Source organism: Gobius niger (assembly GCF_951799975.1).
Source record: "Gobius niger genome assembly, chromosome: 20".
Taxonomy (NCBI): Eukaryota; Metazoa; Chordata; class Actinopteri; order Gobiiformes; family Gobiidae; genus Gobius; species Gobius niger.
The window spans coordinates 6,531,916-6,550,355 of record NC_136871.1 but is presented as its reverse complement, the minus strand read 5'-3'; the positions used below and the strand labels follow the sequence as shown (position 1 = coordinate 6,550,355).

The window sequence follows — 18,440 nt, the reverse complement described above, 5'->3', positions numbered from 1 at the left end:
GTGTGAACTTTATCAACCCTAAATGGATAAAACCAGGTTCAGGATTGTGATGTCATATCGTTAAGAATTTCAATTCAGTTATAAGCATTAGATAAGCAGTAAGCATTAGTTATTGTTCACATGAAAACACTTCGACACCACAGTGAGTTAGATGTATTTACCAGTAGTGACTAGGGGTGACCCATATCATATATTGTTGTATTTTTTTATATGGTTGTAGACACCATATAATTTATGTTACGCTCAGCAGGTGCTTAAAAAGTAAAATGAAATGAGGGATGTAAACTGCTTGAGTAGATCATATTTTCATGCAGTTCAAAACAAAAAAGAATTAAGTATCACTGAATTAATCTTCCCAATAGGCTGGGATTTTGAAGTAATTTGTCCGTTGTCAATTATATCGTTATCATGATATTTCTTTTTTATATCAGGATGTAGATTTTACGCCATACATCGCCCTGCCCTAGTAGTGACTCAGCAGCTAACAATCTCCTGTTTTTATACTGTTTTTAGCTAATGTTGTATCCACAAACATGGTCATCATCAGGTGGTGCAGATCGGGCTGTGATATAGCCATTTATCAGATTTTCTTTGAGTAGATATTACTGTGTTTTGGTCACGACCTACCCATCCTACTATTAAACTCTAAACATCTGAATTATTGGGAAAGTCCAGGGTAGAAAAATGTTTGGGGATTTTGCTTCTGGAGCCAGATGTGCGCCCACACTGTTGCACTTGGATGTTAAAGTCAAACTTGACGGTTCTTTCTGGGCAGTTTGTACATTTTTACAATACATGCAATTGCTGGGTTGCAGGTTCTAGCATGTGATGATGTCACAGGACTCAGTTTGGGGCAGGAGCCAGTTTTTCCTATTAACAGCATTACACTTTCACAAGTCGTATCGAGCGACGGCTAACGTTTTGTCACTTCTACTGAACAATCTCCTGTGAGAAAATACCAGAAAATGGCTTAAAAGAGTGAAAAATTGTGTTTCTCTAAAGATTCTATTTTCCCTTTAGTTTAGGTAGAAACAAACAAAGCTGAGCGCTTTGTTTGTTTCTACCTAGTGTCTTTCAAAAAGAAACCAAAAAACTAAAGTTTATTACTCAAGAAGACATAATGAATGTAATAAAAGAATTCTATTTTCCCTCTCGGCGAAGCCACGCCCCCTTTTATGACGACATGCCGTCTGTATCTATAGATATAGATAGCCCATATATGGTCATGTTTGGAAACAGTTAAGGGGGAAAACAATTTGGAGAAAAATGTAAACTTTCTCTAATTATTCAAAAACTACTTTAACACATGCTGAATTATGAATATAGTTTTCTACTAAGTGAACATACAAAGACATGGGAGGAGCAAAGTGATTCAACAGCCCATAAATACGTAAATAACGCAGAATGCTAGCTTGATGCTACATGTTAGCATTGTGCAAATGCTAACGCTTGCTAGCGCTAGCTAAGACTGCTGTTTTTTCGCTTCTGCTGAACAGTCTGCTGTGAATAAACAACATCCATATGGACCACTTGACTTTATTTGTGTTTGTAGAAAACAGCCAAAAAAAGATTCTATTTTCCCCCTTGGCGAGGCCACGCCCCCTTCTATGACGAGATGCCGTCTGTATCTATAGTTTAAAATTGTGGAGAGCAACTGAAACTTCTATGACGGCAACTATTGTAACTGTGGTAACTGGAGAATTGCAGATTTTTTGTCTGAGTTTTTGGCTAATATCTCATGGATACTGGAAGAATCTACATGAAACAAAAACGGTTTCAAAGTTCATTTTCTCCTCTGTCAGCGCATATGAACTAATGTCCAATTATTTTCTCTGAAAGGCGTCCGAAATGTTGGTCAGTAGAAAGGACTTTCAGACATAAAAATATTACGCCAGATTTGTGAATCCACTCACGATCAAATACTGATGAGGGAAAATCATTTGACAATTTTCATTTTGGAGATTTCTTACAAAAACTGTATTTCTCCCATAGAGTTGTATCGGCCCCTGTCCTCCACCTGACACTATGACATCATCACATTCTAGAACGTGAACACCACCTATTCTGTGTTTCTACGATGACGAACGTCTTTACAGAATCGTGTTTTTATAAGCTACTTTACCTCGATTGTATGTTGAATATGCATCATATCTTATGTCATTATAATTGTGGGTCTTGCTTTAACCTCCTACCCCCCGCCTGAACTGAGCGCATTTTGGTTTTACCCAAATCTAAAAGCTTTTGCTGCGTTTTTATCACACTTTTTGTACTTTTTGGATCACTCTTTTTTCGTTGCTATAACATCACTTTTTTTTCTTCACTTTTTAATTGCAATTTGTCACTTTTTCGTCGTTCTTTTGTGGCATTTTTGTTGCTTTTTTATCCCCCTTTAGTCGTATTTTTCACCGCTTTTCCATTGTGTCACTGTTGCTTTCCTGGCCCGTTTTGTGTCGCCCTTTTGCCACTTTTTCCATCACGTTTCCGTCACTATTTTTGACACTATTTTCCAAGAAGCTTTTAGATTTGGGTAAAGCCAAGCTGGAGAAAATCTGCTCAGGTTCAGGTGGGGGTTAAGAGGTTAAAACAAAACAAAAAAGAAATCTTGCTTTTGTTTATATCAAGTGTATCTTTTTTCACCTGTTAAAGTAATGTACTGTGAAAGATTAAAGTGCCTTGTTCTTTTGGGAGGAATAAAAAAGGGAACAGATTAGACCACAAATTTATGATAATATATTTTTGCTGCATATTTCTTTCCTAATAAATACATTTGCATAAAATTTTTTAAAAAAAAAAATCTCTGGAGTAATTATTCCGTAAAATTGATTTGAACCAGTCACAATCTTTTGCCCAAACGTGATTAACGAGTCACCCGTGGCTTTGTTCTCCATTTTATTACATTAGCCGGTGCTTCACGCCGCCTGTAATTAGTTATGAAATATTCAGCAGCCTCTAAAAGGAAGAATGCGTGATTGAAAGGCAGCGAGGCAAGGAGGAGGTCGATATTGAATTAGTTGTGAAGGCTTTATTTTCTATTCTGCAAAACGGATGCCAAAAAAAACAACAACGGCTCTCAATTAAGACGGGACTCGTGACAGTTATCGTGTTAGTAGGTGGATTTGCATGCGTGGTAGGAGATGCTGCAGTTCTCAAAGAGGCCACCAGGTGTCACTGTGTCCCTGTCAGACAAATGAGCCAGGCTTCTTGAAAAAAAGGGTGAAATTTAGCAACAAAAATGAGATGAAAACGAGGATGAAAATGCGGGAAATGAGCAACAAAAAAGGGGTGAAAATGTGATCAAAAAGTGAAGCCAAAAATGCTACAAAACAGTAACAGAAAAGTGACAAAAATGAGATGAAGACGCAACAAATAAGCCACAAAAGAGTGACAAAAATGGAACAAAAGAGTAACAGAAGAGGGACAAAAAAAAGTGATGAAAACGCAACAAACAAGCCACAAAAGAGCAACAAAAAAGTGACCAAAAAAAAACATAAAAAATGCAACAAAAAGTGACAAAAATGAGATGAAGATGCAACAAATAAGCCACAAAAGAGCAACAAAAAAACATGAAAAATGCAACAAAAGAGCAAAAAAAAAGTGACAAAAATGGAACAAAAGAGTAACAGAAGAGGGACAAAAAAAGTGACAAAAAAAAACATAAAAACACAAGAGAAACAGAAGAGAGACAAAAAAAGTGATGAAAACGCAACAAATAAGCCACAAAAGACCATTTGACCGTTTCGAGCAGATTGGTAAGAGCGCTTACGCCAAACCGGATGTGCGTCAGTGTCCGCCATGACAAGAAGCTTCCGAATTGGTCTGTCAGTTAGGAAGGAGTTAGGAAAAGGAGCCTCGATGCAAACTATCATGGCCACTTTAGCATAGGGACCTCTGATGCTAACTAACCGGTGATTAGGAGCTATGTGCCATCCCAGAGTAAACTCAGTAAACAGATTAAATGCTTTTGTTTTCATTTAGTAGAAACTTAAGCCACATGGATCATTTGCTACTGTAGCTTTATGAAACAGCTGTTAAAAATAAAATAAGACTAAAGGGAAATGTATGGATCATTTGAAATATCTATGAAAAAGCATGTAGTTTGGCAAGCCAGGCAAGCGTTACACTAGGCTGAAAGCTTTTAAATTTGGGTAAAGCCGAACTGGGGAACATGTGTTTGGTTAAGGTGGGGGTTAAGAGATTGATGATAATTTTACTGTAATTCAACGTGTAACAACAGAAGATAAAAAAAATAAAGTATTGTATTGTAATTGTGGTGGGAGAGCGGGTAAAGTGATCCACTTTTTGCTTTGGTTATTGTGTAAAAACAAAATAACATAAATATGATGTTGTCAACATGTTAACCATTTTTCTTCTTTGCAAAATCAAGACAGTTTTTGAACGTAAGTGAACACGTTTTCTAAATATAACTCCATTTTATTGATCAACCGCATCAGTTATGAAATGTAAGTTGTTTTTTTCTTGCTGTAGAAAATGCGCATGTTTTTGACTGAGAACCTTCACCTGCCTTGGTTTGAGCCTTTGCACAAAATGGCGACGAGTGATTTTGATTATAAAGCGTTTGTCGACGTAAAGAGGCCGGATATGTGGATGACGGTAAACGGTCTCAACATGATGTCCCTGGGGCTTATTCTACTGACGGAAACATGGATGCCAATCAATTCCCACGCCACACTCACAATGGCAAAGGTAATCACGTTTATTCTTCTCAACGTGATTTGATTGAAAATGCTTGAACAGATTGCACACTGGCGAAGTTCAAGTCGGCTTCCTGTTGATCTAGCGACGTGACTGATACTTCAACTCTCTGCATATGTGCGTTTCATTGCAAAGCTTTTAATTCGATCTGCCTTAAGCTGCGTATCGTTAGTTCACAGGGAAAAGCAGTAGACGAGATGTTACAGAGGGAAAGACCATGTGACTTTAATTATAAGTGCTAATAGTGGTAACTTTCTATTTTGTTGGTGAAGGGTTCACAACATCTCAGTATTTGACTTCATTTTTGGGTGTTTTGTTTGGTGCTAAAAAAAAAAACATTAGGCAGATAAATGTTGAATTTATCCGGAAAAGACAAACAAAAGCCTTACACAACTGGCTTTTCACGAGTCACCGCTGAGTTGACGCACAAACAGCGCGGTGCTGTGGTTTGTGAATATTCTCAGCGTCCGGTGCCAAAAGAATTGCTGTTATTGTTTTGTCCACATCGATCCATTACTCATGGTTCAAACACTGCAGAGGGTTCTCAGAAAAGTGGACTCCTGTGACTCAGAGAAACGTTTCCCGAAGTCATTTTTATATTAATTATATGCATGCTAAAGTAGATTTGGGAGGTTAAGACTTTGATTCATCAAGAATGATGAATTGTTAACAAAAATCCTTGCAAGTGAATTATTTCTCATTATGACACAGACTTTCAAACAACCTTTACACTGGGACATTAGGAAAAATGTCACTTGGAATTGAATGACTGATGAGCTTCATATGCTACGGAGTGAACTCTCCCTTTCCCTCCCTTTACTGTGTACTGGGGTTTAACTGTTACAGACTAGTCGACGACTGCAGGACTAGTCGATGTGGTTTTAGACGAGTCGACGAGTCGCGTTAATCTCTCTCTTCCTCCCTCTCTCTTGCTGCCTAGTTGTAACATTAATGTCAAGGTGGAACCCCTTTCCTGCGTTTTGGTGGGACAATAATCAGTGTTACACCGGCAAAACGCAGCGGTTGTGCAGCTGTTAGCAGTGTTAATTTCGTCGACTAAAATATTTAGTGTTAATTTTAGTCAAAGTGATATTTTTGACGACTAAAATAGGACTAAAACTAAATTAAAACTTTCTCATGAGACTAAAACTAACACTAAAATGTCCAGACATTTTAGTCGACTAAAATAATAAATAAATAAAAATAAAAAGGAGAGACTAAAATCATCCAAACTTCTATTGACAGTCTGAAAGAGCCTCATATCATTTAAGTTCACTGCCAAATGAACAGGTCTGTGCTTTATTCATGTGGAAGCAGCTCCATGAAGTCGAGGACCACGATTAAATATGATTATAATGAATATTATAAATATAAGTTGACTAAATTAGTCTTCATTTTAGTCGACTAAATTGACATGTAATTTTAGTCGACTAAAACTAGACTAAAATTGAAACGTTTTTTTTGACTAAATCTTGATTAAAATTAAATTACATTTTAGTCAAAAGACTAAGACTAAAACTAAAATAAAATATGTTGTCAAAATTAACACTGGCTGTTAGGGCTTGTGCTTCATAGCAAGGTCCCTGGTCCGATTCCCACCTGGATGGGGTCTTTCTGTGTGGAGTTTGCATGTTCTCCCCCATACGTTTCAAGATTCAAGATTTTTTATTTGTTATATTTCTCTCATCCTTGATTGTGGAGCAGGGGGGAGGCGGAAGAGGGGTGGGAGGGAGGAAAAGGGAGTTCAGCTTCCCAATGGCCTTGTGTATGAAACTGTTCTTCGTCGACTGGAACTGACCCGTAGATTCCGCAGTCTCCTCCCTGAAGGCATCACCTTGAAGAGACCGTGTGATGGGTGCGAAGGGTCCCTGTCGATGTTGACGGCTTTGCGGGTGAGACGGGTGGAGAACATGTCCTTCTCTGCCGCTCTCACGATGCGCATGGTCCAGGAGAGCTTCTCTGTGATGTGCACACCCAGGAACTTAGTGCTGGTCACCCTCTCCACTGCAGCACCGTTGATTGTTAGAGGAGCATGTACATCCTTACAGGTTGCCTCAAAGGATGGGTGCAGAGGACAATATTTCCCAACGGGGACAATAAAGTATACCTTAACCTTAACCGTAAAAGTGTTAGTGCGCCACATTTTGCCTGCGTATCTTCAGGACATATTCAGCCAAACCACGGCCCATTGTGCAACACGGACTTTTTCTCTCACACGGACTTATTCACATGGAATCAACTACGCCTCAGGATCGAAAGTTACTTTGCCTCAGACTTTGGATTTACAACGAGGATGAGCCAGTTCAGAGGAGCACAGATGATCCGAGGAAGAGAGCGAGACTAACGGAGGAGGAGAGAGGGGATGTTTCTGGAGGCGCAGGTAAAAGCAGCATAAACACTGAGAATTGTCTAAGAATTAAGTTAAAACCTAGGAAATGGAAATAAGCCACTATGCTGTGCTTACATGTGAGCCTACATGATTACATGACGGATTTGTAATGTAGGCTATTCTGATGTTGATATGATGATGGTGAGTCTGGCGGTCCTGTCATGTCCATCAAACATGGCCACGTCCCCAGGTGACGGGGGCGTGATCTCTTGGTGTCCCCAGCTTCTTAGGCTGCATCCAAAACCATCAAATTATAGCCTCTATGCCCTATCCCTTGCTCCTGATCCTTCACCTTTCATGGGGTCAACTGTTAGATCTCTATGCAGTGAGTGAACTTTTGCTTCAGCAGCATTTTCCCAATTCGACAGTCCTTACCCAGGGGAAGGGGAAGTGACATCACCAACAGCTGCTGTTCTTCTTCGTTAAAGAGGGGGTATTATGCTTTTTTCAATCACATAGCACCAGTCTATATCACACTACAGTGATGACCAAACCTTCTGTTGGTCTGTAAATGCAGTAAATTAGAATAACTGCCTTGTATAAAATTGCTCTTTCAAAATGGCTGTAGTGAATGTCTTGAAATAGGCCTCTGTCTCTTCAAGAACCTCTGAGCCTTTCCGACACGCCCCCTCCACACGCTGTCTGTGGCATCAGTGGGGAGGGGGTTCTGCTGAGGAGCAGTGGTTGGTTACTCGGCTGGTGACGAAAGCTCGGAGGCGTCTCCAGGAGGTGGCGTTCCTAGGAGGACTCAGGCAAACCTATCCCTAAAATGGCTGCCATCAGAGTTTTTACAGATTACTCAAAAATACGTCAGGCATGTTTTTAATTAGGGAATGACATAATAACATGATGTAAAGCTTGAAAAAGTCAATTTTGCATAATACCCCCCCTTTAAGGTTATTGGCAGACTGCAGGCAAAAAAGCGCATGCTGCCACCAACTGTATGCAACAACATAGTGTCCAATTAAAGACATTTAAAGGGACTAATGTCCTAATGTGTAGAATGAGCCCAGACCTGTTCACTGGCTCTAAAATCATGAACTGTCACTCAAAAAGGTTTTAATTCGGGTTCGAAATGCCGTCATGCACAAGCTTAATATAGAAGGTGCAGTTACAGGTATGACCTGAGATGGCAGTAGTGAGCATAACATGGCAAACTTGCATCTAGCCCCTTTAAGGAGAAAAAAAGAAAAATCCAGATGAGCCATCACATTTCCTTTTAGCCTTATTTTATCTCAACAGCTGTTTCATAAAGCTACATTATGCAAATTAGCCGTGTGGCTGAAGTTTCTACTAGATGAAAGCAAATGCACAAAAGCACAAACTGCATTCATTTAAGCCATTTACTGAGGCGGCTCTTTAACACACTGACATGTGACTCAGCTGTGATTACTATGTACATGTATGTATGTGATTACATGTATTTTGTCACTTTTATAAAGTTTGGCTTGGGCAGAATCTTATTCCATATTTTATTAAATGTGCGCCTGTCAATCAACAGTGGTTTTGCATGAATCACTCGAGGGTGGTCACAAGACGAATTTGGGGGGTCGCCAGATCATGTAGATAAAATATACATACTTTTTTTAGCGTATATTATAATATTTTATTGTCGCATATGTGTGCTATTTTACCATTATATGTTATATTATATGAGTGCCATTATATGTTTGTAATTTGATGAATTTTATTTTAACCATTTGTTTTTTTCTTTGTTTTTTAAGAATTATGTAGGTTAATGTTCCGATTTCTCACGGTATGACCCGGGCGGGGGGGTCACGAACCCCTTTTACTGTTATAATGGGGGTCGCGGCTCCAAAAGGTTGAGAACCACTGGCTTATGGGATGGCACATAGCTCCTAATCACCGGTTAGTCAGCATCAGAGGTCCTTATGCTAAAGTGGCTATGATAGTTTGCATTGATGCTCCTTTCCCTAACTCCCTCCTAACTGACAGCCCAATTTGGAGGCTTCTTATCATGGCGAGATATTGACTGGGAGACTGGGAGCTTTGCGCACTCAGCTATCATTGTGTTCTAAGTCATCTAGGTCATTTAGAAATCCTGAATAAATCAAATGGAACTTTTAAAATGAGCTAAACTGTGCATTACAGTGGCTGGGAGATGAAGGAAATAAAACTTGAGAATGAGTTACGGCTTCATCTTATTACGTCTGCCACATCGGTGCTCATTGAAAACCCCCTTCTCCCAATACACACTCGTAAATAATTCAAGGCGCCCTGTGCGGATACTATGTCTCTATAGGTAAATGTATTAGCTGTACAGAGCCAAGGTTACCGGGCCTCGCCGTGTGCACATTCATCCACCCTCCTGTAAGATTTGCTGGCCTGCGATAAAGACGCAGAGGAGAGTAAGTGTTCATGGTGTCCCGTGGGTGCTGCAGATGTCAAAGGTGGGTGCAGTATTAAGCAATAGCCCTGAGATAACAGAAGTTTTCCATTTACAGGGAACCAAATGTTTTCAGTCACATGCTTATCTCCAGTCAGGGCCATAACTCAACATAGACAGTCCTGGGTCTTTTTTTACTTGGTGTTTATGGGATTTTTCATATGTTGCTCTATTTTTCTTGCTGACAGATATTTCCCCATCATTTTTATTAGTAAATATGTGCTTTTCTGTGGCATTTGGGGTTGTAGAACTGTAGATAGTTGCAAGCTGTCTTTTTAGAGTTAGTTTGTTTTGTTTACAACAGCTCCTGTGCTCTGTCAATCCTGGACTTTTGTCGCAACCTTCCTTTTTAATGCCAATTTGCCACTTATTCAGCTTCTACTACCAATTAATTTTATGTTACATTAGCTTTAAATTCACAAATATTGTTAATATTTGTTCTATGAAAGAAGAATGAACAGCATGTACTTTGGAAATGGTTTTATTTAGTTGGAGTTTGACGGAGGTGGAGATGTCTTGGTGTTGCGTCTCCATGGCGATCGCTCTTCTTCTCAACCCATGATCTGGAGAAGGAAAGAAGGAAAAAGGTATTTGTGATGACCGGTAGAGAAGTATCATTTTGAGAGTCATGTGAATAAACGCCATCCGCCGCCATATTGGATTTTTTTTTTCATGCTAATAATGTCAAACAATGTATAAAAACGTTTTGAGATGACCTATGGTCATGAGATTTGGGTCATGACCGAAAGGACAAGATCGCGAATACAAGCGGCCGAAATGAGTTTCCTTCGCAGGGTGGCTGGGCGCACCCTCCGAGATCGGGTGAGGAGCTCAGTTACCCGGGAGGAGCTCGGAGTAGAGTCGCTGCTCCTTCACGTCGAAAGGAGCCAGCTGAGGTGGCTCGTTCATCTGTTCCGGATGCCTCCTGGTCGCCTCCCGCGGGAGGTGTTCCAGGCATGTCCTCGTGGGACAAGGCCTCGTGGAAGACCCAGGACACGGTGGTGGGACTATGTCTCCGAGCTGGCCTAGTGTCGCCTCGGGGTCCCCCCAGAACAGCTGGAGGAGGTGTGTGTGGATCGGGAAGTTTGGGCATCTCTGCTGAGACTGCTGCCCCCGTGACCCGGCCCCGGATAAAGCGGAAGAAAATGGATGGATGGATGGATGGTTTTGAGATGTATGTTGTCTGTCAGCTGATAGATACAGACGGCATCTCTGGAATCGCCCATATATGGTCATTTTTCAAAACAGTTAAGGGGGAAAACAATTTTGAAACAATGTATATTGTCTCTAATTATTCAAAAACTACAGTATCAAATGCTGAAATATGAACATAGTTTCTACTAAATAATGATACAAAGACATGGGGAGGAGCAAAGTGGTTCAACATCCCATAAATACATGAATAACGGAGAATGCTAACTTGATGCTACATGTTAGCATCGGGCTAATGCTAACGGTTAGCTAGCGCTTGCTACAACTGCCGTTTTTTCACTTCTACTGAACAATCTGCTGTGAGAAAATATCCATATGGACCCGATTTACACTGGACTTTATTTGTGTGTGATAAATAAGTTGATATTCCACCAGAAAATGGCAAAAAAGAGTGGAAAATTGTGTTTCTCTAAAGATTCTATTTTCCCCCTACGCCCCCTTCTATGACGAGATGCCGTCTGTATCTATGCAGCGTTCATGTGAACCTGAGGCTCGTTTTCCCGAGATGTGACATCATTGGCCCCAGTTGGTTTGTGTTCATGTGCTTTTTATGTGGAAAGTGGGGATTTTTTTTTTTATTAATTAAAACCGTTCTTTTATCACTGATTAGCGCTCAGTTCAGATAATCATTTAAATGTGTTGCTAGCACCTCAAAAGCTTAACGGTAATTTGTGAGTTATTAAATATCACGTAAATTTACTTTTTGCAAGCATTGATGTCAGGTATTTCACTCGTAACTATGTTTTATGTATTACTCCGAGGATGACGACAGCTCACACTCCACTCACAAAAAGCTTGTATTAGACGATAAAAGAAATGGTGAATGGTCTCAACTTATGTAGCGCTTTTTCCACCTACATTAGGCACTGACAGCGCTTTACAGCAAGGAGCCACTCACCCATTCACACTCTCATTCATACAATGTGTGCAGACACTGGAGGCAAGGTGGGTGAAGTGTCTTGCCCAAGGACACAACGACAGTGTGCACCTTCAGGAGGCAGGATTCAAACCCCCGACCTTCCGATCACGAGACAACCCGCTCTACCATCTGCGCCACCGTCGCCCCAGAAAAACAAAACAGCAGCTTTCCACAGTCAGGTGTGTAAGTCGGGGGCTTGTTTTGACCCAAGTTCCCCCGTAGTCGTTCGCACCAGTTGAGCGAGCGTTCATGTGCATTTTCCAACTGGGGAAAACGTTTTTCCAAGTTCCAGAGGACCACATGAACGCAGCACTTTCCAGGGTGTCATTTGGCTAAGCTAATAATGTGTAGTTTGTTTGTGTTATTGGATCAATGGCATTGGGATCAAATCAAAAGAGTTGTTCTATACCATTGAATTAATGCTTCTCTTTTCCATCATAATTGAATGGTTATTTAGTGGTTATTTGAGGTCTGAAATTACCTCATCTTAACATAATGTAGAGGGATGGGCTCAAACACCATATGCCTGTGACCTTTTCTTCTATCAAAAGGTCAAGCTAAATAGATCTTTCTGCTTTCATGCTTCCATTTGGGCAACCTTTCAGGCAAAGAAAGTAGTTCATTTTAAAGTTGTTGTTTGACAAACTATTGGGACTTTCAAATGTCATAATGATCCAACTTTTTGTTGACTATATAAAGTTTACAACCAGCTACAACCAGGCCTAATTGTTATTTCACCCTGATACATGACACACCCCTATAGCTCCGGTTTATGTGCACTTGCTTTACCCCCTGTGCCACATATTGTTGCGTATAAACATGTGTCTTTACGTACGTTGTTCATCCAGCTGATGTAGGCAGACGCTCTGGTGAAGACGGTGGGCTTCCTGTAGGCGTTGCAGCCAGAGGAAGACACGAAGCTGGTCACGCCGTGGACCACCCAGCGGCCTCCCACGCTGCAGTTCAGAGGGCCGCCGGAGTCACCCTGAAACGTAAAAGGAATTTAAACTTATTTCCCACGTGCATCTCATGGGCCCTTTATGTTCAGGAGTCTTTAGCAGAACTTGAGTGTGCTCGACTTTGACACTGTGTGCGGTTTAAGCAGCAGCCCGCAGTGAAAGGCCTCTGCTCACACTGCTAGAGAGGAGTGTGAAAGTGCACTACTAAATATCAACTATGGCAGGATGGGGTCAGACCATTGGCTCAAGGGGGCATTAACTGAAGCATAGGACAGGCAGCCACAGCTGTTCTTCACTGAAAGCATACGTACATGTATAGATGATTGATTTGATGTTTCATTTTCATGTGGGGTGGAAACTGATGGAGAACACCGGTGACATGCATTTTTAAATCTATTTTATTCAATTGTTATCTTACCATGACAATATGTTTTTGTAGTCAGACCTGTGTGTTTCATACCTGATATTTTCAGCTGGCACTGTGGCTTTCCTCAGAGGTGTTGAAGAGCGTGACATGAAATGGCACCTCTGAGGAAGGCAGGGCTATGACATATGAAATAACACACAGGTCTGACTACACGAACATACTGTCATCGCTACTAGAAGAATCTAATTGGACTGGTATCTTAACAAGTAAATAAAAGTTAAGGTTACAATAAATTAGCTATAACAATAATATTTTGCAAGAGCAAATTATAGGTCATTTACTTTAATTTGCAACCTGTAAACAACCAGGCTGATCATCAGCAGCCGTGCTGATACAGGGGATGTGCATTGAGCTTGTTTGTTATCTGTGTTTTCTACTGTGTTTTCTCTTGAACATGCATCCCTTCCAAAGCCAAAGCCCACCTGGCATCCAGATTCGCTGCCGCCTCCAGCGCAGACCATGCTGCTCTTGACGGTGCTGCCCCACCAGCCGTAGCTGGTGCAGGTGTTGTGGTCCACCACGGGGAGGTAAGCCTGCTTGAGCTTGGCAGACAGCTGACCACCAGCTACAGACACACAGGAGATGGTCGTGCATGTTACATATGATTTAAGTTTATGTAAGCTCTCAGTCATTCAGGATTTGTGGCTTGTTTCAGTTTTAAAAAAACAGCTTTTATTGTAGATTGTTTATGAGTTCTTTGAGAAGCCAAATGTGCCCAAATCCTGTTGACTTTAAAAACCTCTGACATTGCTCAAGTGTTGAAGCTGGTAAGTCTTACTCTGGGTGCGTCCCCATCCGCTGATGTAGCAGGGGTTGTTGTGGGGCAGGACCTGTCCAGAGGGGGGCAGAGCTCCCAGCTGCACCTTGTTGTTGAGAGTGGCCTCAGAGGACAGACGCAGCAGGGCGATGTCATAACTTCAGGCCATAATGCAAAGATATAATCACAAATACAGTACATTTCTCTCTCTATGCCATGTCTGAAGGTAAGACGCTGCAGATACTGAATCACCTTTAAACTTTTGCTGTAGACTACTTACGTATTATGTATATGAGAAAATGTATTGAGTTTTCTATCATTTAATGATTTCATATAAATAAGACCTATTTATCAATTTTTTGCCAACATTGTCTATATTTTGAGCGACAACCCCAAATTTCTAAATGTATGTGTTCATCCCCTGAAAAAGAGATTCTTAATCTCAGTGGGATAATCCTGGTTAAATAAAGGTCAATAAAATAAAATAAAATAAATTTGGTTTACATATTTGATATAGCATGATATAAATGGGACTTAAAGTCTTTGAATAAACTATCATTCAAAACTTTTTTTTTTTTTTAAATAGGCAAGGGATTGGATATCAGCACACCCTTCTGTAAAGACAAACAAAAAACAAACTATATTTTGTTTATTACTAGACTGAAAAATGTGCTGTCTCAGTGTCTGTAGATGCTACTTTAAGTGTTGACGTTGTCCCTATAGATGGCAATGCATTTTGAAAAAAATGTCCCCTGAAGTTACAATTTCTCCTAAAATCTATTTAGTGTATATTAAAGTTAGCATGTTGACTGAAATAAATGAATGAATAAATAGTAAACTTTTAGCCTGCAGTGTCTCCCCTTGACAGAATGAAAGCTCACTGACCCTCCGGCGACACTGTTGGAGTTCCAGTTGGGGTGAATGTAGACGCGGCTCACGCTCATGTACTGCTCGGAGCCATCCTGGTTGTAGATGTCGTGCTCCCCCAGGACGACACGCCAAGTCCTAGAACTGAGCACACCAGCACACAGTGTTCTCTTTAGTCACACAGACTCAGAGAAGGGTTTGTGAGATGGAGGTATTGCTAGTTACCTGTCGACGCAGTGGGCGGCAGTCATGACCCATCCTGTCCTGATCAGGGTGCCTCCGCAGGTGTGGTAGTAGCTGGATCCACTTCTGTACTGAAGGGAGATCTGAAGAACCCAAAATCTTCTTTAGTTAAGGAGTTTTCCTGGGGTTCACTGGGCCCTGTATCTGACCTGTTCCCCTTGCAGTCAATGCACTGGAATGCATTTTCCTTTGTCTTTCAGTTTGGTGCAGATGCAGATAGTGGAAAAAATATTGAATTGGCTGTTTTATTATGATTATGAAGCCCCCTAAAAAGTAGTGAAGCCTCCTTATAAAACTCATCCCAAAGAAGAATTGGAGACAGGCCAATCATACTAAATACTGAAGGATTTTAAGAGATGATAAAGCATTGAAATGGGGGAGGATCAAGCCAATTTTTGCCTACACTCGATAGTCCATAGCCTCCTCATGGTGAGCAAGAGCCAGTTTTATAGAATCAGAATTGTTTTTATTAGCAATAGCAAACATTGGTTCAATTGTGCAACATGAAACATAAAATATATAATATAAAGCTTGGGAGATAAATGATAAACTATTAAAACTTAAAATAGTAGTTGTATTGTACAGCGAATAGATAGGGTACCTCCCCCATGGATTTATACTTAAGAAAGTACGTTTTTAATTATTATTTTGGGAACTTTTAGGTGTTTAAATAACTATTAGTAGTAATTATGTCTCTCAACATTCTCTTAGGAACAGAGGACACATGCTCAAGGGTTCGCGCTCCCATTTTCATTTCATGTAAACCAAAAATCCGATCCTTTGGGGTGCAATTACAGTAGTGTTAGCGATAGTTGGAGCATGTGGGGCTTATTTAAATGCAGTTGAGGAATTACTGGTGCCGCGTTGCAATCATTAGCAATAACAAGTCATAGCGGTGTTAAAAAAGTGCGTCATGATTAGCTTTACACTCTCAACACCTAATTCAGTGAAGCGCTTTAAATCCCTCATCACGTTATAGCCAATTACATTTACATATGAAATGCATTACCGTACCTGCCAGGGCCAGGAGTTGGGTTGGGCCACCTCTCCTCCCACCACCCTCTCCTCCACAGAGTCCTCCAGATATCTGGGCTGCGGCTCCAGCTCAGCCAGCACTGACAGACACACAAACAGAAATAAATGAGTTTTTCCTCTATTGATTAGACACTAAATGCCATTCACTGCCTCAAGCCACCGAGTGATTTATCAAAAACATGCTTTGCACAATGTTCCTAAAACTTTGTTCTCACTTTGATAGAGCACTCGGGTCGTTTGAGTGCTTTACATTTGTCACAGCTGAAATGAGGTAAAAGTTAACACAGTAGTGAGAAAAAAAATGGAAAATCTTACCAAGGGCTGCGAGTGTGGCGAACAGGACAAACCTGAGCATGTCTGCGGTCGGCTGAACTTTCCTCAGTGCAGACTGTTGTATCTTCTGTTCTTATATAGCCCTGTCACATCTGCTTCTTCTGCCTCCACCTGTTCCTCTCTCACACTTATCTCCGCTTCATATTCTGGGAAACGCTGAGTCAAACTAGGCCTTGAATTTTCCACAAGCTTTTGAAATACTGTACACTCAGGCCACATAATCTATCTCTTCTCATGTGTGGCAGAAGATGTGTATTTTTCCATGAAAGCGCAGAATTGGTAAAGAATTTAATTTATAGCTTTTTTACCACATTATTCACGATTTTTCACTCATTCTCAACAACATAGCTGCCCAGGGGTAGATAGTGCTGCCATCAGAGCCTTCAACCACCACCGATCACTTATACGTAGGCCTATAGGCAAAGTGTGTGCAGTGTTTTACCCAAGGACTCAACTGTACACACAGGTCAGAGCTGGATTTCAACCATGAGATTTGTGGTGGAATACTTTATCACTAGGTTAGAGTCTAATCTAGTTCATATCACACATAGCCACAGCCTCCATTTTGAATGCCGAAGTACAAGTATGCAGTGCTACAACATGTAACAATATCTCTATTTAGGATGAAAATGAAAGACAACTAATTGACTGTGGCATTTTTATGTAATGGTAATCATTGCTCAAGAGGATAACAATTAAAACACAGCCCCAGAGACACACTTTTATGTGATATAACCATTGAACTAAATAGCAAATGTGGCACAGACGTAGCAGCTGCAGCAGGATTTACTCAAGATCTGCTTCACTCCTCATACTAAAGAAACACATCCAAGAGGAAACAGAAAAACCTTCTCTGTCATTTTCACAGTTTGTCATGTCAACAGAGTCTCAGTCTGAGCCAGTGTTAAAGCTGCTCAAGACGTTAGCATGCTACCGGTTAGCAACTGTCAATGTCTTCAACACAAAAAACACATGTGCGGCTCACATCTATGAACACTGAGGAAATACTACAGTAACAGCTCAGCTCTGACCTCTGTCACATGTGGTATCCAAGGCTAGATGTTTGGAGTCTGGTTCAGGGCTTTCTGTTGGAGAGTTCAGAGCTGAGCTGTTGAAGCTAAATGCTAACCAGTAGCATGCTAACATCTTGAACAGCTTAAACACCGACTCACTGGTTTCTTCACATAGACGTGCATCTCTGGGGCCGTGTTTTTTCTGCTATCTTCTTGAGCAATGATTACCAGTACTTAAAGGAATAGGCCACCGTTTTTACATACTGAGATAAGTTCTTAACTTAGCTTTGACGAGTTCTATAGGACCTGTCTGGTCTTCACCCGTGCCTTCAGTCACGTAAACACAGCGCAGACGGCGTTAGCATTTAGCCTCTCCCTCTCTCCACTATAGCTCCAAAACAGGTCAAGATAGAAGCTACCAAGCTCTTCCACGTTTTCCCTATTTAAATATGGTTACGTGAAGTGTTCCACTACAAAGTATAATTACACAAAATTAAACAATGTGGATTATCTAAGCGGATAAAGGGGGAACTATATTGTAAGGCGTAATAATACCAGGAGTAGTTTGGCATCTGCACAGTAAAGTGAAGATTACTGCGCGGATTTCGAATGCTAACGCCGTCTGCGCTGTGTTTACGTGACTGAAGGCACGGGGGAAGACCAGACAGGTCCTAAAGAACTCGTCAAAGCTAAGGTAAGAACATATCTCAGTATGTAAAAACGGTGGCCTATTCCTTTAAAAATGCCACTGTCAATCACTTCAGTTGTCTTTCATTTATATCCTGAGTAGAGAGATATTGTTGCATGTTGTAGTTCTGCATAATTCTACTTCGGTATTCAACATGGCCGCCATAACAACAAAAGTCACATGACTGAAAGGCTTGTACACTTACATCTATTTCTTGTTCAAAAATATACAATATTATTATCTGTTCGGGTCACAGCTTGTCATCATAGGGTAATGGTGGGTCCCAAAGCCGCACCACTTGAACCACTGCTCTAGCCCAATGAGCAGCTGTCATCCCAAGCTAACAGCGCCTAGAGTTCTCACACAGGAGCTCCCTCTGAACACACATGAGGTCAGGCATTCTAATAACAGAAACTTTACATAAAATTAATGGATCTCTTGGACGTCCCCAGTAAACCAGACCAAAAGACGGAAGGAA

At 40.9% G+C, this 18,440-nt stretch overlaps 1 protein-coding gene across 1 annotated transcript; it reads right to left on the bottom strand.

Annotated features, from left to right (window-relative positions):
• Positions 1–9,976: 9,976 nt before the first annotated feature.
• LOC306980103 (elastase-1-like) lies at positions 9,977–16,350 on the bottom strand. Its single transcript, XM_079579343.1, has 8 exons — positions 16,244–16,350; positions 15,908–16,008; positions 14,876–14,976; positions 14,669–14,794; positions 13,805–13,941; positions 13,449–13,591; positions 12,476–12,625; positions 9,977–10,072 (listed from the first exon to the last, which is right to left on the bottom strand). Exons 1-8 carry the CDS (start codon positions 16,281–16,283, stop codon positions 10,061–10,063), a joined length of 810 nt encoding a protein of 269 aa, XP_079435469.1. The 5' UTR covers positions 16,284–16,350; the 3' UTR covers positions 9,977–10,060.
• Positions 16,351–18,440: the final 2,090 nt, after the last annotated feature.